General features: G+C 39.8%; 1 protein-coding gene across 4 annotated transcripts in view; it reads left to right on the forward strand.

Annotated features, from left to right (window-relative positions):
• LOC105035958 (U-box domain-containing protein 45) overlaps positions 1-17,349 on the forward strand; it is a 56,642-nt gene extending 39,293 nt beyond the window's left edge. For all 4 annotated transcript variants that reach the window (XM_073242451.1, XM_073242452.1, XM_073242453.1 and 1 more), the window contains 2 exons: positions 14,437-15,617; positions 16,343-17,349. In XM_073242451.1, the coding sequence (XP_073098552.1) occupies positions 14,437-15,617; positions 16,343-17,141 (1,980 nt within the window). In that variant the 3' untranslated portion in view covers positions 17,142-17,349. The remainder of the gene's footprint in view (positions 1-14,436; positions 15,618-16,342) is intronic.
• The last annotated feature ends 4,891 nt before the right edge of the window (positions 17,350-22,240 follow it).

Below are 22,240 nucleotides of genomic sequence, written 5' to 3' on the forward strand. Positions count from 1 at the left end.
GCTCCACCGCGTAGCCATGAATTAAGTCCATCTTGGTCTAGTTAAAGACATGGACCCATTCAACTACAACTATTGAAGTTGAGTCTAGAGTATCCTTGATCTAATCTAATTCAACTTTTGATTAGATTTGACCAATTACTCCATTTAGTCCATTTTTTAAGCTAACCTTAGGTCTAACCCAATTATGGACCTAATTCATCTAACATATTGACCCACAAGTTTATGCGATTGTCTTAGGTCTTAATTCACAATTCTAGACCTACTAGACATCACTTAATTCTTTTAATTAAGTACTTGGGCTGATGGGTCAGGGTTTGGCATTTCGAAAATAAATTTTCAAATTTTGAAAGATTTTATTTTCTGTTCACCAAATGTGTTGACTCATTTCACAAACGGGTCAGCACAATTCATAAACAGCAATCCTATTGCACATTTTATAACAGAAAATAACTCAAAATAAATCATAAATTTTCTTTTAGATCTAATCTAACACATTCATGATAAATTTTATAATTAAGTCCTTTCGCTGCTTCATCGGCATGGGATATAATTGCATCGGCACCCCTACCGCCATAGGAGACCCCATCGAATGGGAAGAGAGGGCCTTTTAAACCCTACTTTTCTCCTTTGACCGGACGGCCATGGCAACCAACCCAATTAGATTACTTGCTACTTGGATCAAGTATATCTAAATATACCAATTTCAAATTTTAAATTTTGAATTTCAAATTTTAAATTTCAAATTTTAAATTTTAAATTTCAAATTTGAGATTTCAACCAAATTTCAAATTTCGAATTTCCAATCTTTGAATTTTGAATTTTGAATTTCAAATTTCAAATTTCGAATTTCAAATTTCAAATTTCAAATTTGAGATTTCAACCAAATTTTAAATTTCAAATTTTGAATTTCAAATTTGAAACTTCTAACAAATTTCAAATTTCAAATTTAAATTTTTTTTTGAATTTCGAATTTTGAATTTTGAATTTCAAATTTAAACATATAGATTACACCTTAATCTACGCATGCATATGTATATCATATTCTAGAACCTGGCTTTGATACCATTTGTTAGAAGTTTAGTGCAGGGGCAAAATGATAATTTTAAAATTTTTTCAAAATTACTATTTTACAGCGGAATTATTAATTAATCTCATTAATTAATACTAATTAACCCTATACTAGGATCTAAATATGATACAACAGCATGCATTTAAATTTGAAATTCAAATTTGAATCAGTAAACCTTTTACAGTACTGTGTTCAGAACACATCACCTTTTGCGGGTAGTCGATCACCGCAATCTGATCACCGTCGGAGGGCTCTGATCGTCACGTCGCAGCCACACAAATGTCTGGCCTCTGCGGATCGTCCACACGAAGTTCTCGTCTGATCAGCTCCTCACGAATGCTAGTTCGTGATTTCACCCTTTTGATGGCAGATGTTGATCGAACTCCTTCGATCAATGTGTGCCGACTCCTCGGACGCTCCGGATCGTTTGCACGGTTGCTTGAGAGGCTGATGGATCTCTCTCTGAAATTTGGTGGACTCACGACACTCGTGGCACACTAATCTCACTTCCCAAACCCTAGGTTGAAACCCTAGGGTACACACTAGAAACCCTGCGCTCAATTTTCTTTCTTTTCTTTCTTTTTCTCTCGGAAGGTTTTGGACCTTCACCTTGCGCACAAACTTTCCTCACGCCCCAAAGTTTCTCTCCTAAAATTTCTACGCACGTCCCATCTTTCTTCTCTTTTTAAAACAACGTCGAACGTGTCTTATCCGCGTGAGAGGATAAAGATAAGTGGTTGCACATTTGAATTCAAATCAAATTTGAATTCAAATGCAAAACCAACTCATCCCTATCCACTTGTGCGTGAGAAGAGAAGGGGCGTGAGTTGATTTGTGCATGGAGAGTTTACACGAGAAACATTTTCTCGTGTAAAATATGGGGCGCACAAGATAAGACCATGGCGCATGGATTAGTTGGTTGCTCATTCAAATTCAAACTTTCTTTTGAATTTGAATGGCCAACCAATTTATTTTTATCCAGATATTTGGCGCACAAGGGTGGGCGTGGGATGGCTTCTGCGTGGAGAAAATTCACGAGAAGTTGCTTCTCGTGAATTTAAATATGCACAGAAGAAGTGAGGTGGCCAGGGAGAAAAGTCAAGGTGGTTTGAACCTAATTGAGCCAACCTAATCTAAATAGGTTAAGCACAATTAGAATAAATTAAATCCAACTTAATTAGGCTTAATTAGGCTCAATAAAATCCTAATCAAATCAGGAATTAACTAAACCTAACCCTGATCAAATCAGGGACTAAACCACCTTAGCGATTAGGTCAACATTTAACCTAATCGGGTCAATCCAAACTGAATCCAATTCAATTGGACTTGATCCAAAAATAATTACTCAATCAAATTGAGTTAATTAGCGATCAAATCACTAATTAAACCTCTCATAAATATTGAGTCCAAATCCGATGGGCAATCAGGCATCAGAGACCATCGATATGAAACCCTGATCAAAGAGTTCAAATTTCAAATTCAAAATTTAAAATTCAAAATTTTGACCCCGGTACCCAAAATGTGTGGAACTCATGATCAGAGAATCCTAATTCTCAATCATAGAGTCCCAGACACATAAGACTCATAATCAGCCATCTGATCAGAAAGGAACCACTAATGTGTGTGACCCCGCAGGTTCAAACCTAAGCCGGTAGCACAGGAACCAATTCCTGTACTAATCGAAGTGACCATCTAGCAATGGTACCCGACGATCGGATAGGTCGAATAATCGCAATCGCAACATTCAGAACCTACGTGAATATGGTTACCGTATAATTCATCCCTTTTGACCCCTGTGTTTAGGACGACTCGGGGTTAAACTGTCAACCCTGATGATATCATCCGAATCATGCTCAACTCAATTAGTCCTGTGACTCCTCACTAGGACTACCCTGGCCAAAATTTTGCTAAATTGAAACACGACTGTACACAGCTCCTAAACTGGAGTGGTCAATCCCATCTTGACACACACACCGACAAGTCAAGTACTTGACTACACCCAGCAGCCTTCCGTCATTGAATTAGAAATTCAGGTAGTCCAGTGCCTAAGTGCAGTGAGTTGCTTGCAAGTCACCGTGGCGGTCTCAGGTCGGAGGGACATTTATACCCATATCCCATCGGAGCAAATCTTGACAGCAGAAATAGCTCCGGAGTTGGTCACGTTCAGTGCAGATGTACCATTACATCTCACCTGTATGCCATACCAGTGTCTCCACACTCTTTGGTTATGAGGACAACCAACCCATTTGGCACACAACGACTTATGCTCGATAAACGTTGTCGTCCTTGGTAACAACGTATCATTTGGTCGCGAACATGTTTAAGGACTAAGCGACAAATCCTCCTTTGTCGAGTCTAAATAGTCCTAAGGACTTCACCACAACACAGGAGTTCATTAGAAGATAAAACATTTGTGATGAAAAAATACCAAAATAACTTTTATTTATTTATAATTTATGTACTAATACAAAAGGAGCACAACCGTCAACATGCTGACGATTGGCTTTGGGACACTATTCCCGACAGATAGATGTTGAAGATAACATCTGCACAAAACTTCTACTATTTATTGCTTTCGTTTTCACTCTTTTCTAAAGCAATGAATCTTTGCTACCAAATGCTTTAAAGATTTTACAGACAATAACAAGATACAATAGGGTTAATCATACATGTTTTCTATTACAACTCATTATAAAGCAGAAAATGGAACCCATACCAAATAGGCTACGAGCTTTCATTGAAACTCTAAAAGCAGCATAAATGCCACATAGTTTTTGATTGATAGTTTTGAGTGAAACTTTTGTTAGATGTGTGCCCTAGATGCCAAATCGACTGACACATTCCTATACAGAACTAAGGACAAATTTATAATTTTGACTATAAATGAATAAAAGGGTTATTCTTCTATCACATTGTGTATATTATGTCTGTGATACATCCTTTGAGTTAGTGGGAATGTAAATTCATATTTTCAAGAGTTGAAAATTTAAGGCATGAATTTACATAACTAACTCATAAACTGCTCCTGACCATAGAATCATCACGAGGATGGTGATCGATCTGGAAGGTTGGTGTACGATCGCTTCCTTAGGGTAGATGAGTCTTGAGTTTACGGTGTGGAGACACCGGAGTGAGAGTACAGGTATTCGTTGAGAATGAGAGTACTGAGCGTGATCACCTCGAGCAGTCATAAGGAAGTCTACCTTCTCGTCGATGACTAGCTCGATGCTGCAGTTGTGTCTAGTTCTTTGACCTGAGGTGCATCGATGGTTCACCTTGAGTGTGTTATAGTTTGACTACGCCATAACTCGATCTCTTAGCCATTCGGAATCCTGAGGTGTATGTTGGCTGTAGCATATCCATTGTAGAAACTAGATCGCACCAAGATGGGATCTATCAACCTCGGTAGATGAGAGGAGTAGTCCTATGATGATCAAAAGATCGAGTCCTTAAGCCCATGGCCATGGCATAGTGAAATAATGGAAAAGAGTTTTCCATTAGATTTCACATCGGACTCGGATCGATCGATTGATTCATATGACTGATGTTGGGTTTGACGAGTTCACCTTAACCCTATTTCAGTTGGAACTCATGATAGAAGAACTCAATCACATAGATAGCTGCACCAAGAGGTTCGTCTTCAGTTCTGATGGGTTGCCACCACATACTGTTAGGTGTCACTGGTGGATTTTGGGAGCAATTAGAATGATTTTGATGATCGATCATTCTAATTGTCTGAATCAGAAGAGTTCTGGTCCATCGAAAGGAGTTTCGATGATGAGATCACGACATGTCTCATACCAATACAGAATTGAACCTAACTGGATCACACAAACAAGGGTTAGGGTTTGGATGTCATCAATTGGGCTACCCCAATTGATTTTGATAAGATCCAATTAGGTTCAAGAAAATCGTGCTAGCACTCGATTGAGCCTAACTTTCTCCTCGTGTAATCTTTTCTGTCTGTACTGAGCCAAATGTGATCTGGCTCATCCAGAGAACCTTGAGAAGGTTTCTCTCAGTCTAATTGAAGCTTGTCCAGTTCAGAAAAGGCTTGTCTTAATTCATGAGATGAATTTAAGACAACACCTGCTAATTTCTAGCACCTGCCAATTTTATTTTAGGACATTTGTCAAAAGTTGACATATGGGTCTTAAACTGAAGAGGATTCATTGGAGGATTTTTGTGGAGTGTCCACATGTCCAAACCACTTCAAATTGGGCGCCATAATTAGATTATGGCGTGAGCTCAATTGGATTTAAGTGGGCACCCCAAATGGATAAGAACCAAAGAGTCCTGATAAACTTGGACTCTTTGGCGCCACCTTATTTGTACTTATCCAATGTTGGCGTCAACATAGGAGAGAGCATGGGGATTCTTTTCTGATGTGATCAGATGACATCACTCCACCAATCAGAATTTTTTCAGAATTTATTGGAATTTTCTGATTGGTCGAATGATGTGGCACTGCGCAGCATACAGGGTCTATATAAACCCTGCTGCACCTAGGGTTTCGAGTGAGAACTTGTTTTATGCAAAAAATCCATTAGCTGCTGCCTCCTCCCCTCTTCTCCACGTCCTCCCTGCTCTCCTTTCTCCCCTCTTCACGTCCAAAAAGTTGGACGTTCATCTGACAAAGGTACAAGGCGTGGTGACGCCTGAAATAGAAGGCTGCAGGACATCTTCGACAGGCTGCTGCTCCAACTTCAGAAGGAGTTCTGAAGTACTTCTAAATCAGATATTGATCTGATTTTTGGAGCGTAGAATCGCAAGGAGAAGACATTCTAGATCCTACCTGAGTGGATACTGGTAGAGGCCAGGCGCTTGCGTGGCTATATCAGAACCTCAGGCAGTGCTGCGATCATCTACAGGGTAATTAGATTATCCTTGAGGTATGTCTATATTTCTCATACTTTTAAATTTAATTTTAGATTTTAAATATCAGATAATAAAATTAGATCTAATAGATATTAGATCTGAAATAGCATAGGATAAAAAATTTTTAATTTATTCCGTCCCAGATTTGATGAAATCTGAAAGATCCTACACAGGAAAAAGGCGGTTTTTCCTTCAAGTGGTTTCAGAGCCGGGTTGTTGGCTCTATTTCAGATCTATTTTAGATCTGATTTTAATTTTAATTTATCTGATATTAAATGATTTCAGATGTCACATCAGATGTGATAGGATCTGAAATCAAAATATTTAAAATTAAATCTAAGAAGATCTAACATGCATGAGATGCATAACTAGACTAGGATTAATTGAATCCATGAATAGTCTTAAGTTTTATATTTTAATGAGATTAAAATATGAATTAAATATAATTTATTCTCTGTTTTTTCTGATGTTATAATTGTTATAATCAGATCAGAAAATAGAAAATAAAATTTTAATTATTTCATAAAATTGATCTGTTGCATGCCTAGACTCGTTGTAGAATTGTTTTAGTAACTTGTCTAGAATAGTTTTTATTTTGAATAGTTCAATTTAAATTCTATTTTTCAGATATTACATGTGATGTATCAGATCTGAAAGCATGTTAATTAGATTGATTTTTGATACATGAGATGTATGCAAAGCATGTATTAGTTAGATCTTAAATTGTATATGTGATATGTTAATTTAGATCTAACTAGATTTGTAGTTAAATTTATATTTTTGATTAAGGTATTCCTCATGGCCGTCCGGTCATAAGAACAAAGTAGGATTTTAAGACCCTCTCTTCTCATTCAATGGGGTGTTCATATGACGTGTAGGGGTGCCGCGCGTTCATCCTTAATCAGAAATCAAAACTTACTTTTCTGCAAAACCCTAGATCCTGAAACCTAGGATTTATTTTACATGCTTTGTTTATGAACCCAAACTTAATTAATATATTGAGCTTATGAAATTAAGTTAGGTCTAAAATTGAGAATTTCAGATCTAAGACATTTTCATAAGATTGGGTTCGGGCTTGGATAGCTCAATTAAGTCTAGTGGTTGATCAAACCGAATCAAGAGTTGGTTAGGTGGGATCATGAAAGCTAATAATTGACCAGCCTAATAGGATTAAGTCTGGGTCAAGGTCGAATCACATTTAGATGTGACTCGATCAAGTTAAGACCTAATTTGGCTCAGTGGAGCCTGGATTGTAGACTAACTCAATTAGTTCTGGTTCGACAATTTGGTGTCTAAGGTAAGTTGGGCAGATGCGACCGACTGGTTTTTAATTGGGAGTTATTCGACTCAAATGTGTTCTTGTCGAGTTAATGGTATATCCCTCCCATCGGTCTCACTTACCTGACCATATGTGTCGACCCAGTTCTGATTTGAGGTGGCTAACAACTCGAGCTGACCCATGCCACTAGGTTAGTCATAATTGTTATGACTATGCCAAGTCAAATTTAAAGAGACCTAAATCAAATCTTCCTAAGAAAATATTAAGTCTAGGTCTTCCACTATTGTGGATGTGCGGGCCCTTCCCGGGGTTGATTGTTCTCGGCTGGTTATAGTGGCTCAGTTGCACCGAGAAGACGCAACCATGTCCATTAGGCATTGGATGCTACGGATTAGAGGATGGGTTGGGCTCAATATTCCGGATACGGTGAGGGACCCAATCAGGAATCTAGTTCGTGCAAATGGTGGGTTTGGCTTAACTAAGGATTGGAGCAATATCCCAGATACGGTGAGCTTCATGAATTAGAGACCAAGTTTTGGGTGTACCATGATTAGAGAATCATTGGACAAGAGTTGTCCACTCATCGGTTGACCCATCACCAATAACTGTTAGGTGAGGTGATGAGCCAGTCGGTGAGACTCCACCACCCACTAGAAATCACTAATCATGGAGATTTTCACATCTCTACCAAGGGAGTGTAGGGATCTGAGAAAATAGTAGGAGCCTAATTTGTTTAAAAATGAAAATCCTAAATAAATTGGTTGAGTCTGATTACAAAATCTAACTAGAAACTTTTGACTCTCTACAGGAAACATGTCTGCCTCAAATTCCCTGATCAAAATTCTAGACACTCGTAGACTGACTGGACCAAATTTTAAGGACTGATTGAGGAACTATAGAATTGTTCTGGGTTCCGAAAAATTGACTCATGTCTTGGACTAGGACCCACCTGCCATGCCAGCACGTCCGACTGCTAAACAGAGAGCATCTCTAGAAAAGTGGATGGATGATGATAACAAAGTCAGGTACTACATGTTGGGTGCAATGTCTGATGATTTGCAGCGCCAACATGAAAATATTTTAACTACCCGCCAAATATTGGCTCACCTACAAGAGTTGTTTGGTGAACAGAGTCGCGCGGCCAAGTATCAAGTCTGTCAAAACTTTTTAAGGCCAAGATGCGTGATGGGCAGTCAGTCCAAGATCATTGTTTGACAATGATCAAGGATCTTGAGGAGCTTGAGAAGCTCGGTATCATCTTAGATAAGGATTTTCAGATTGATGTGATCCTTCAGTCCTTGTCCGATGCATATGGTCAGTTCATCATGAACTTTCATATGCATAAGATGCAATGTACCTTGGCCGAGTTAATGAATATGTTGGTTACGGCTGAGCTTTCAATGAAAAGTTCAAAAGGCTCAGTTCTTACTGTGAAGCGGATTTCTTCCAAGAGAAAGTCTTTTGGAAAGAAAAAGAAGTCCGTAAAGAAGCAGAAGGTGGATGGCAAGAACAAGAAGACAAGACCGAAGAAGAAGGCTTCTGAAAAGGGAAAGTGTTTCCACTGTCAGTCAGAAGGCCATTGGAAGCGGAACTGTCCTCAGTACCTGGCCACCCTAAAGAACAAGAAAGATGGTCCTTCTGGAGGTATGCTCATTATCGAATCTAATCTTACGGTTTCTTCTGCATCCAGTTGGGTGCTTGACTCTGGTTTTAGTGCTCATTTGTGCACTTCTATGCAGAGTCTTGAGGAGAGCAGGAGGCTGAGGGATGGGGAGATGATCCTACGTGTCGGAAATGGAGCAAGAGTTGCTGCTGTGGCTATAGGAACCTACCCTTTGCGATTACCGTTAGGATTAGATTTAGTTTTAAGAGACTGTTATTATATGCCTGCAGCAATCAGGAATTTGATTTCTGTTTCATGTTTAGCATAAGAAGGCTATGTGATTAGCTTTCATAAGGATCATTGTAACATATTTTATGAAAATAATAAAGTTGCAAATGGTTTTGTTATTAATGGTCTCTATCAGTTACATGTTGATGTATCTGTTTTTAATATTGAGCAAAATGTGAATGCCATAGGAATTAAAAGGCCTAGAGATAATCTAAATGATAAGTATCTGTGGCACCTAAGGCTAGGTCATATAGCGGAAGACAGGGTTAACAAATTGGAAAAATCTGGGCTACTGAGTCCGTTGACTTCCGAGTCATATCCAGTTTGTGAATCATACTTTCAAGGCAAAATGACCAAGCTCCCTTTTGTGGGACATGGGGAAAGGGCCACAGACCTACTTGCCCTAGTACATACGGATGTGTGCGGCCTATTTGATGTGCCGGTTAGAGGTAACTTTGTCTACTTCATTATCTTTATCGATATGTCTAGGTACGGATATGTGTTTCTAATGAAACACAAGTCTGAAGCCTTTGAAAGGTTCAAAGAATTCAGACATGAGGTAGAAAAACAAATAGGAAAGTCCATTATGGTTCTTCGATCAGATCGAGGAGGTGAATACTTTAGTCGGAAATTTCTAAACTATCTTAAGGACAATGGTATAGTCTCTCAATGGACTCCACCTGGAATGCCTCAACTCAACGGGATTTCAGAACGGAGAAACGGATCCTATTAGATATGGTCCGTTCCATGATGAGCTTCACAGACCTCCCAGAATTTTTTTGGAGACATTGTCTCATGACAGCAATTTATGTATTGAATAGGGTTCCCTCTAAAACCGTTCCTACCACACCGTATGAGATATGGCATGGTAAGAAGCCAAGTCTGAATCATCTCAGAATTTGGGGTTGTCCGGCTCATGTCAAAAGACAGCAGACAGACAAGTTAGAGTTCAGGTCTTTTAGAGCTCGGTTCATAGGATATCTTAAAGAGTCATTAGGATATTATTTTTATATTCCGGAAGACCACAATGTGATTGTGAGTCGAAATGCTATTTTTTTTGAAAAACAGTTTATTCAAGATGGTGGCATTTTAAGAATAATTAAGCTCAAGGAGAATGTCTCCCAAGAGCAACGAGCTAAAGAACCTGAGGAACCTAATCAATCAGAACCAGTCCTAACACAACCTCTTCCACCTCGTAGATCAACTAGGGTTTCCTGTCTTCCTGAAAGGTACTTAGGTACCATACAAGAGGATGTAGAGGAAATGTTCCTCACGGAATGGGGTTCATGGTGATGATCTCAAGACCTATGACGAGGCGATATCAGATATCGACTCCGAGAAATGGTTAGAGGCAATGAGATCAGAAATTGACTCAATGCACTCAAACCAAGTCTGGACCTTGGTAGATCCACCTGAAGGTATTGTACCTATTGGGTATAAATGGATGTTCAAGAGAAAGATAGGTGCAGATGGGAATGTGGAGACATTCAAGGCTAGGCTCGTAGCGAAAGGTTATAGTCAGCGCGAAGGCATTGACTATCAGGATATCTTCTTGCCCGTAGCCATGCTAAAATTCATCTGCACATTGCTTGCTGTTGCAGCCTATTTCGATTATGAAATATGGCAGATGGACGTGAAAACGGCGTTCTTAAATGGATATCTTGAGGAAGATATCTATTTGGAACAGCTGCTTGGTTTCACATCCAGTGATGATGATCACAAAGTCTGCAAACTGCAAAGGTCCATTTATAGACTTAAGCAAGCATCTCGGAGTTGGAATACTCGTTTTAATGATGTGATCAAAACGTTTGGTTTCATCAAGAACGAGGAGGAACCATGTATGTTCAAAAAGGTCAGTGAGAGCGCAGTTGTCTTCCTCGTATTGTACGTGGATGACATCCTCCTAATTGGGAATGACATTCCCATGTTGACCTCAGTCAAAGTATGGTTGTCTAAGGAGTTCTCTATGAAAGATCTAGGAGTGGCATCCTTTATACTGGGTATTAAAGTCTATAGAGATAGACCAAATAGGATGCTGGGACTTCATAGAAGATGTACATAGAGGAGGTGCTAAAAAGGTTTAGCATGGATAACTCCAAAAGAGGTTTATTGCCTTTTAGACATGGCATTCATCTCTCCAAGAAGATGTGCCCTAGCACACCTAAGGAGATTGAACGCATGAGCAAGATCCCTTATGCTTCGGCAATAGGGAGCTTCATGTATGCCATGCTATGTACATGATCTGATATAGCCCATGCTGTAAGTGTCACAAGCAGATATCAGTCGAATCTAGGTGAAGAGCACTGGACTTCTGTGAAATGTATCCTTAAGTACTTGAGAAGGACTAAGGATATGTTTCTAGTCTTTGGGAATGGAGAACTTCAGATTCAGGGATTTACAGACTCAGACTTTATGTCTGATATAGATGATCGAAAGTCGACATCTGAGAGTCTGTTCATTTGCAATGATGGTGCAGTTAGCTGAAAGAGTTTCAAGCAAACGGTAATTACAGATTCCACCATGGAGGTAGAGTATATTGCTGCATTGGAAGCTGCAAAGGAGGCATTCTGGTACAAGAAGTTTGCCGCAGAGCTTGGAGTGATGTCATCGGATGCCATCCCTCTTTACTGCGACAATAATGGCGCCATAGCCCTAGCTAAGGAGCCAAGATCTCACAGAAGTCCAAGCACATCGAGCGGTGACTCCATCTGATCCGTGATTATCTTGAAAAAGGTTATGTCGAGGTCAAGAGAGTCGACTCCACAAACAATGTGGCAGACCCGCTGACTAAGCCATTGGGCCAACAGAAGATCGAAGCCCACCTTGAGAAGATGGGACTTAGATATGTAGCCAATTGGCATTAGGTCAAGTGGGAGTTTGTTAGATGTGTGCTCTAGATGCCAGATCGGTTGATACATTCCTGTACAGAACTAAGGGCAAATTTATAATTTTGACTATAAATGAATAAAAGGATTATTCTTCTATCATATTGTTTACATTGTGTCTGTGATACATCCTTTGAGTTAGTGGGAATGTAAATTCATATTTTCAAGAGTTGAAAATTTAAGGTATGAATTTACATAACTAACTCATAAACTGCTCCTGACCATAGGATCATCACGAGGATGGTGATCAATCTGGAAGGTTGGTGTACGATCGCTTCTTTAGGGTAGATGAGTCTTGAGTCTACGGTGTGGAGACACCGGAGCGAGAGTACAGGTATTCATTGAGAACGAGAGTACTGAGCGTGACCACCTCGAGCAGTCATAAGGAAGTCTACCTTCTCGTCGATGACTAGCTCGATGCTGCAGTTGTGTGTCTAGTTCTTTGATCTGAGGTGCATCGACGGTTCACCTTGAGTGTGTTATAGTTTGACTACACCATAACTCGGTCTCCTAGCCATTCGGAACCCTGAGGTGTATGTTGGCTGTAGCATATCCATTGTAGGAACCAGATCGCATCAAGATGGGATCTATCAACTTCGGTAGATGAGAGTAGTCCTATGATGATTGAAAGATCGAGTCCTTAAGCCCATGGCTATGGCAAAGTGAAATAATGGAAAAGAGTTTTTCATTGGGTTTCACATCGGACTGGGATCGATCGATTGATTCATATGACTGATGTTGGGTTTGACGAGTTCACCTTAACCCTAATTCAGTCGGGACTCATGATAGAGAAACTCAATCACACAGATAGCTGCACCAAGAGGTTCGTCTTTAGTTCTAATGGGTTGCCACCACATACTGCTAGGTGTCACTGGTGGATTTTGGGAGCAATTAGAATGATTTTAATGATCGATCATTCTAATTATCTGAATCAGAAGAGTTCTGGTCCATCGAAAGGAGTTTCGATGATGTCGATGATGAGATCACGACATGTCTCATTACCATACAGAATTGAACCTAACTGGATCACACAAACAAGGGTTAGGATCTGGATGTCATCAATTGGGCTACCCCAATTGATTTGGATAAGATCCAATTAGGTTCAAGGAAATCGTGCTAGCACTTGATTGAGCCTAACTTTCTCCTCGTGTAATCTTTTCTATCTCTACTGAGCCAAATGTGATCTGGTTCATCCAGAGAACCTTGGAAAGATTTCTCTCAGTCTAATTGAAGTTTGTCCAGCTCAGAAAACTTGTCTTAATTCATGAGATGAATTTAAGACAACACCTGCTAATTTCTAACACCTGCCAATTTCATTTTAGGACATCTGTCAAAAGTTGACATATGGGTCTTAAATTGAAGAGGATTCATTGAAGAATTTTTGTGGAGTGTCCACATGTCTAAACCACTTCAAATTGGGTGCCATAATCTATGGCGTGAGCTCAATTGGATTTAAGTGGGCGCCCCAAATGGATAAGAACCAAAGAGTCCTGATAAACTTGGACTCTTTGGCGCCACCTTATTTGTGCTTATCCAATGTTGGCGCCAACATAGGAGAGAGCATGGGGATTCTTATCTGATGTGATCAGATGACATCACTCCACCAATCAGAATTTTTTCAAAATTTATTGAAATTTTCTGATTGGTCGAATGATGTGGCACTGCGCAGCATACAGGGTCTATATAAACCCTGCTGCACCTAGGGTTTCGAGTGAGAATTTGTTTTATGCAAAAAACCCATTAGCTGCCCCTCCTCCCCTCTTCTCCACGTCCTTCTTGCTCTCCTTTCTCCCCTCTTCACGTCCAAGAAGTTGGACATTCATCTGGCAAAGGTACAAGGCATGGTGACGCCTGGAATAAAAGGCTGCAGGACATCTTCGACAGGCTGCTGCTCCAACTTCAGAAGGAGTTCTGAAGTACTTCCAAATCAGATATTGATATGATTTTTGGAGCGTAGAATCGCAAGAAGACATTCCAGATCCTATCTGAGTGGATACTGGTAGATGACAGACTCTTGCGTGGCTACATCAGAACCTCAGGCAGTGCTGCGATCATCTACAGGGTAATTAGATTACCCTTGAGGTATGTCTATATTTTTCATACTTTTAGATTTAATTTTAGATTTTAAATATCAGATAATAAAATTAGATTTAATAGACATTAGATCTGAAATAGCGTAGGATAAAAAATTTTTAATTTATTCCATCCCAGATTTGATGAAATCTGGAAGATTCTACACAGGAAAAATGCGGTTTTTCCTTCAACTTCTACCTACGTGGCAAGAGAACTAAACACATAGCCAAAAGTAATTCATGGAAATTCCTTTGGATTATTCTACCAGTTAGCAGATCTGTTTTGCTAAGCCTTTATTTGTCCATGGCCTTCTTTCCGTGCCTTTTTGCTGAATGGTTGGACTTGCCTGGTTTCATCTCAGGTTATAGAGATTGTTGGTGAGCTGGAAGGAACCATCTTTATATTGGATCAGTCAGAGAAGCTGGCTGGTGATGAAGTGATTGCTTTGCTTCAGAAAGATAGGCGATGTAGTAGTATTCCCAATGATAGCGAAGAACTTGAAGTCTTCCACCAAGCTGCTTCTAGGCTAGGCATTACATCTTCCAGAGCAGCACTCACTGAGAGAAGAGCTCTCAAGAATCTAATTGAAAGGGCTCATGCAGAGGAAGATAAACGGAAGGAATCCATTTTATCTTACTTATATCATCTCATGAGAAAATACTCGAAGCTTTTCAGATGTGAGGTTGCAGATGATACTGACTCTCAAGGTTCAGCTCCTTGTTCCCCTACAGTACTCAGCTTTGAAGAGGTCTCTGCCTCCGATGGAAATGGTCTTGCCTTTGAAAGACATCTATCAAAACTTCGCCCTTTCAATTCCAGGAAATATGGGATAATATCAGGAAAAGTGCCACTTCCTCCTGAAGAACTCAGATGCCCTATCTCCTTGCAACTCATGTACGACCCAGTCATTATTTCTTCAGGGCAGACATATGAACGTATTTGCATTGAGAAATGGTTTAGTGATGGGCATGGTACATGCCCTAAAACTCAGCAACACCTTGCGCATCTCTGTATAACTCCAAACTATTGTGTTAAAGGACTCATAGCAAGTTGGTGTGAACAAAATGGTGTTCCTCTGCCTGATGGTCCCGCAGAACCCCTTGATGCCAACTATTGGAGGCTGGCTTTCTCAGAATGTGAGGCCATGGATTCCAGATCCATGGGGAGTATTGACTCTTGCAAGCTTCAGGGTGTCAAGGTGGTCCCATTGGAATATAGCAGTGTCACAGAGACATTCCAGGGGATTGATGCTTGTACTTTAGACAGCAGTTTCTGTCAGGATGGAGAAGTGGATGAGCTTGAAGGATACAAGAGTTTGCTAGCTGTGCTGTGTGAAAGCAACAGTATGGGAAAAAAATGCAGAGCCGTGGAGCGGATAAGGTATCTGCTGAAGAATGATGAGGAAGCAAGGATCTTTATGGGTGCAAATGGTGCTGTTGAGCCACTCCTTCAGTTTCTAAAATTTGCTGTCAATGATGGAGATAGGAAGGCTCAAGAGGTTGGAGCCATGGCTCTTTCCAACCTTGCAGTTAACAATAACAGGTATTGTGGTTGATGCATTCTCAAAGTTTCTAGTCAGATATCTTTGTTAGAAATTAGTGACTTGCCATACTATAAATTGTATGTTAGTGTGGGCAAATTATAATAATATGGTCCTCAAGACAATGATGATTTGTCTTGCTGGGACAAGTTTCATATCAAATGAGTAAATTGTGACCCTTAGAACCTTTCATTTAACATCTCATTTGCATCTGTTTCTTTTATCATATAAATTCACTGTAGTAGCCCGCATGATTGCACCTTCTCCCATTTCGCTTTATCAAGTGTTGTATCATCCAACTGAATATTGTTAATTCTCTTTTGGATCTAGTGCTGTATCTTGCCACTTCCCTTTGCACTATTGAAATGGCGCTTTTATAATCCTTTTGGGGCCACGAATGTCACTTTCATGCAACCTGTACAAAATGGAACGCATGCACTACCTACTTTTTTTTTTTTTGGAGTGTAAAAGGAGGAAGCAATGAGCTTACTCCTCTCCTTTTGTTAGCTGAAAGAATTATCTTGATTCAGTTGACAGAGAAATTAAAGACATAATTGGAGTATGAGTTATTTTGCCCATGGTGTCATATTAAACTTGATTTGCCCTTCCTCTATTTTTTTATTTTTTATTTTATTTTATTTTTTTTGTGTGTGTGTGTGTGTGTAGGGGTAGTGGGCCCTTCATGATTGTACCTTTTCTGAAAACTCCTGTCGTGTACTTGAATCAGGAACAAGAGTATGCTGTTATCTGGTGGGGTGTTCCCTCTACTGGAGCAAATGATCTCAAACTCAGAGACACGGGAAGCAGCCACTGCCCTCTGCCTTAACGTTTCCTGTCTCGATGAGGCCAAGCCCTTGGTTGGCTCGAGCCAGGTAGTCCTGTTCTTGGTCCAGCTCCTACAAGCTGAAGACAATGAAAGCAGTTCCTGCAAGCATGATGCCCTTGACGCCCTGTGCAACCTTTCGTCCCACCCACTCAACGTTCCTTTCCTCCTATCATCCAGTATTGTTGATGGGCTTCACAATCTTCTCACAGCCTGTGGGAGACCCGAAGGCCTCACTTGGGTGGAGAAGGCCCTTGCTGTCTTTATAAACCTGGCAACAAGCCAAGCAGGAAAAAAAGAAATAATTTCGACCCCTGGTTTAATTGGCGGGCTCACAGCCATCTTGGATGTTGGTGAGCCAGCAGAGCGAGAGCATGCTGTTTCATGCCTTCTTATACTGTGCAATGGTGATGAGCGATGTAGCCATATGGTGTTGCAAGAAGGGGTAATACCATCGTTAGTTTCCTTATCAGTTTGTGGGACAGCAAGAGGGAAGGAGAAGGCACAGAAGCTACTAAAGCTTTTCCGGGAGCAACGGCAGCGAGAGCCTTCACCTGTGAGGCAGCAGCAGCTGGTGGAGCATTCTGCTAGCAATGGGGGAGTTATGGAGTTGAAACCATCATGTAAATCAAGGTCGAAGAAGCTTGGGCGGACCCTGAGTTCCATATGGAAGAACAAGGTATTTTCAGTGTATCAATGTTAGTAGCGATCAGTGGCCATGTAACCTGTGTTCTTTTTCTTTTTTGTTAGTTTTTAGTTTTTCTTCTTCTGTTTAACCTTGAGGGTAACCGGTCATTTTCCTTTTACCCTTGAAAAACAAAAAATGTACAGGCCTTTTATTCTAGTATGTTAATGGCAAATCCTTGTTATTTTCCTTGTCTTAAATCATTGGCATCCATTTATGTTTTAAATCCTCCAGTACCAGTTAGCTACAGTGTAGAGGTGGTGGGAAGAGTTCTAAACTTTGGCTTTAACTGCAGTATCGGTGAATTGTATGATCTTGTCAACAATCAATAAGTCTATTTATTTTTTTATTTTCAAAGGAAGTTTATTTGGATGACGAATGCTGGAGCATTTTGAATAAAATTGCAAAAGATACTAATTTGTAATAGAGTCATGTCTCGTGGATCTTTATTTCCATAGAGAATTTCATTAGATCTTGCTGTGTAGCCAATCAAAACCCTCCATGTCGCAGATTGTAGGAATTTTTTTTACAATTTATGCTGTAGATGATTCATTGCCCTAGTATACTCATACAGTGGTCCGAATGTAGAAATAATTTAGTGGAGTAATTGAAAAAGCTGTAAACTTGGTTTGCTCAATTGTCATGTCTTCGTTCATCAATCATGTGCATTCTTACGCGAGTAGTGCGCAAAATGGGAATGTTATGTTTGGCCAGGCAACTTGTGCTAATCCCTCTGATGTTCGACCAACATTACCACTTGGGACTTGCGATGACTTTTAAGTGCTATTTTTTGAATTTCCAGGAACTTGCTTTCTCCAAAAGCTCGACTTCTGGGGAGCTCGGTGTTGCAGAGATTAAGAAATGTAGATTAGAACTTCTGGTTGATCATGGCGACTATGTGGAAGTTTTAAATTTGTCAAATGGAAATGAGTATCTGCCGAACTACTGATGCTAAATTCTTTTATACGTTCACTCCAAAAGAAGTTAATGATGCGGTTTGGAGATTGGAGCCCTCAAGGTCTTTCCTGGTCAACTCTCCATATCGGTTCATCAATTAATAGTGCAGGGATCCTTTGTCTTCTGATTCTGCTCTTGGAAAGCAGGTACTCCTCTCTAAAAGGGTTAGCTGCTTCTTAGGGGATGTTTTTATGATTACCCGGATGAAACCACCGCTACTATGCTTTCTCAAATGCAAATATATCTGGAGCTCTCTTGGATGTGAACTGGGAATCGGAGGACTAGTTTCTACGTTTCTGGATCTCTGGACTAGTTGGAGAAGGAACCGTTTTGCTAGCAGATTGAGGAGAGTATGAGATCAAATGGTGATAGTTACATGTTGGAACATTGGGAAGGAGCAAAATAGGAGAATCTCTAGAAGTCATTGAGCTAGCTTCAATTTTATTCTTTGGTCTCTTTAGTACTAGAGGCTCAACGGCACTTCCAAGCATTCGCCATACCACCCTAAACTGCTCGAGTTGGAGAATGTCAAACTATATCGAGGGTGAACCAGTATCTACTCCTCTATACAAAAAATATAAGAAAAAGGGAGAGAGAGGAGAAAACAGAGAGGGAGAGGGAGGAAATGGGGGAGAGAGTAGTTTGTTCTGGCGTGGTATAGTATGGACCCATGCCATATCTCTCCTGTCTTCTACTGGTATGGGCCTCGGCATCTGTGATATCCCATCCTAATGGATCAAAATGAAGCATGGGCTTGGTCCTTTTGACTAGCCCAAATAAAAAAATCAGCCACTAAAAGATGGCCCAAAAGAGCAGTACGGCTTTTAGAATATGAACCAAAAAGTTGGAAGAGGAAGACTTCCAATTGGAGTCTTCTTCTTCCCATTTCATCGGAGGAATTTGATGCCAAAGACTCTCGACGCCGTCTCCTACATTATTTAGAGAATCTCTTCATCTCTCTTTAAAGAGGCCAAATCCCTTGTGAAATACCCCACTGCCAGTCCCAATTATCATCGGAAAGAAGCTATATTCCTTTTCACCAAGTTTGCCGGATTTCATCCCAAAAGCCACTGAAAAATTAGGTATGAGGTTGGCTCTTGTTGATTAACATTGCTCCCTATTTTTTATGCATTTTGGAGTATAGGTTCCCGCCAATAAATTGCCGGATTTAGTTGGGAAGTGGGTTGCCCTATTTTTGCCATCCGTATCACCTTAGTTACTGGTGCCATCCTTCGTCGTCGAGCACCGAATCAGTAAGCCATAGCTGCATGCTATAGGCTGCACCTTCGGTCATCTTTTTCGGATAAGATATTGAAAATATTTAGAATTTAAATTCTAAGTTAAAAATAAATTTTTAATTCTCATCTCCGATATACATATCGAGCACATCCATCTAAATCAAATTTTAAGTTAATTGATATATTCAAAACCATCATATAAGCAAGTTATTGTAGTTCAAACATGAATTAAATCTTGATTTTCCTGTCAATTCAATTAGATGACTCCAAATCAAACTCTTATGAATAAAAGTAATATAAAAAATTTCTCAATGATCCATAAATTAGAAGGGATTAAATTATCATATATAATTAAAATCAACTCAATCATGTTTTCTAAAGTTTCTTTCATAGGAATTTTTAATATCCATCGAATACTTTTAACAATAATCATACAAGCCTTTCCAAATGAAATTCTTCATGCCATACAAGATTTTAATACTGACCTCAATAATAATGGAAAAAAAACTTTAGGTCAATTTCTAACCTAAAATTTGGAATTACAATTTCACATGCATCCCAAAATCTCAAATAGATATAAATAGTATCTTTCATCTTGATCTAAAGTTAGAAATCAAGGATTTTACTAGCAACTTCAACAATAATAGCAGAAGATTCCTTGATCAATTTAGATATGCAATCTTTAAATTGAAGTTTAATATATACCATATAGTCTTTGAAAGACATAAAAATAAGATCTATCACTTAGATCCAAAGATTTTAATTAAAACTATTAATGATTCCATCAAGATGAAAACTTTGTATCTCAAAACAAAATTTATTTCTTCCATTAGAAACACACTTATTTGTAATATTCTCAACTGTTTTCATCCTCATACATGTTAGTCTAATATAAGACTCATATACCAAGTTCAACCTTAAAAAGTATTCTAATAAGATATCATAATAGACTTTTCTTTTCTTAGTCCAAACTATAAATAACTTTTAAAGAATGAACATTTATATTACCACTAAATAATTAATTTTAAAATTAGGAGTAATATCATAGTATTACTTCCATATCAAATTTGGCTTCCAAATCAACTTAAATAACTAATGAACACATAATCACATTGCATAGTAATATTTCATTGTCAATCCTTCTGCACTTAATTTAGATCAAAAACCAACTATCATTGTTAGGATTTGATGCCTCGAGATTCGATCCATATTGAGTCCACAATGAGGTTTGCGATAAAAAATAGAGTCCAATGAAATCAAGATCACTTCAAACGGAGCTCAGATGGAGAAGATACGCGCGATTGAAGTCGATACGGAAATCGAAGCGATGGCTGACCGACGGAGCAGCGGCGGTGCGACTGCGCACATCGGTGTGCGGCCCAGGTGTGGCCAGCATGTGGGCTAGGCATGGCCCAACGGGCGGGCTCGGCCCAGGCCCAGGTGCGGGGGGCGTGGCCCAGGACCAGGCACGCTGCGCGGGAGCGCCCAGGCCTAGGCCTAGGCGCTGCGGGAGCCCGTTTCTCCTGGTCCATGGTGGATCGGACGGTCCACAGCTAGGCACATGGACTGCATGGGCATTTCTCAAGCATTTCGTACGGTTCACGACACCATTCCATGGACTAGCGTGCGATCGGAGGGGTTGGGTTAATCTTGATGTTGATCCAATGGCTTGGGAGATTTTCTGGACTTGATTTAAGTCTGATTAGGAGTCCTAATCGTGATCTAACTTGGTTTAAGGCCTTTAAAAGGCCTGATGCTCAATAGAGAAGGGACGATGGTTTGGTTTTTTGTGTACGACGTGCACTGGCTTCAGTAGAGAAGAGCCCGAACCCATGGAGAAAGGGAGAGAGATGCGTGACGCTGAGAGGAGAAGGAACAGGGAGGCTCCTGGATAGCGGACAGTGGTCACTTCTTGGGTTCAGGAGGGTCTTCCTAGAGAGAGAGCTTTTGTGAGGGAGAACTTTCTGTGAGAGAGAAATTGGATGTACGAGGGTTGAGGGTGAGATCTCTTCTTGTAATATTTCTTTTTCATAGTAAAGTTTGCATGCCCCGTGGAGATGAGCTCTTTTTTGGTTGATCCACATATTTGATTTTTTTTATTTATTTTTTCTTTCTTCTTACTGCATCGTGCAGTACCGAAAATATCTTGGGAGGTGGATGTCTGGCCATCCTGGTCAGACATCCATCTAACAAATGGTATCAGAGTGAGGCGATACAAGGATGCAGATTATAGTGATAGTGAGTAAGATTGAAGATGAAAAAAATAGGATCAATCAAGATGGAGATCAACAAGTTTGATGAAAAGAGTAATTTTTTTTTTGTAGCAGACAAGGATGAAGGATGTACTCATCCAACAAGAGTTGATTGATGCTCTCTTGTGCGAGGAGAAGCCGAGCACCATAGAGGTGCGGGATTGAAAATGACTATAGATGCAGGCAGTGAGTACCATCCGTATGTACTTAGCAGATGAAGTGGTGATCCATATGCTTAGCGAGACTTCTCTGACGGTACTGTGGTCGAAGCTTGAGGAGTTGTACATGGTAAAATCTCTCACCAAACTCTTTTTCTCTAGAGGCAGTTTTACCAACTGCGGATGACTGAGGGATAGAGTATGTAGGAGTATCTCAGTCACTTCCAGAAGATCCTCACCGACTCCTCTATTAGATGTGTGCCCTAGATGCCAGATCGACTGACATATTCCTGTACAGATCTAAGGAAAAAATTATAATTTTGACTATAAATGAATAAAAAGATTATTCTTCTATCACATTATGTACATTGTGTTTGTGATACATCCTTTGAGTTAGTAGGAATGTAAATTCATATTTTCAAGAGTTAAAAATTTAAGGCATGAATTTACATAACTAACTCATAAACAGCTCCTAACCATAAGATCATCACGAGGATGGTGATCGATCCGGA

This window comes from Elaeis guineensis, chromosome 8 (assembly GCF_000442705.2).
Source record: "Elaeis guineensis isolate ETL-2024a chromosome 8, EG11, whole genome shotgun sequence".
Lineage (NCBI taxonomy): Eukaryota > Viridiplantae > Streptophyta > Magnoliopsida > Arecales > Arecaceae > Elaeis > Elaeis guineensis.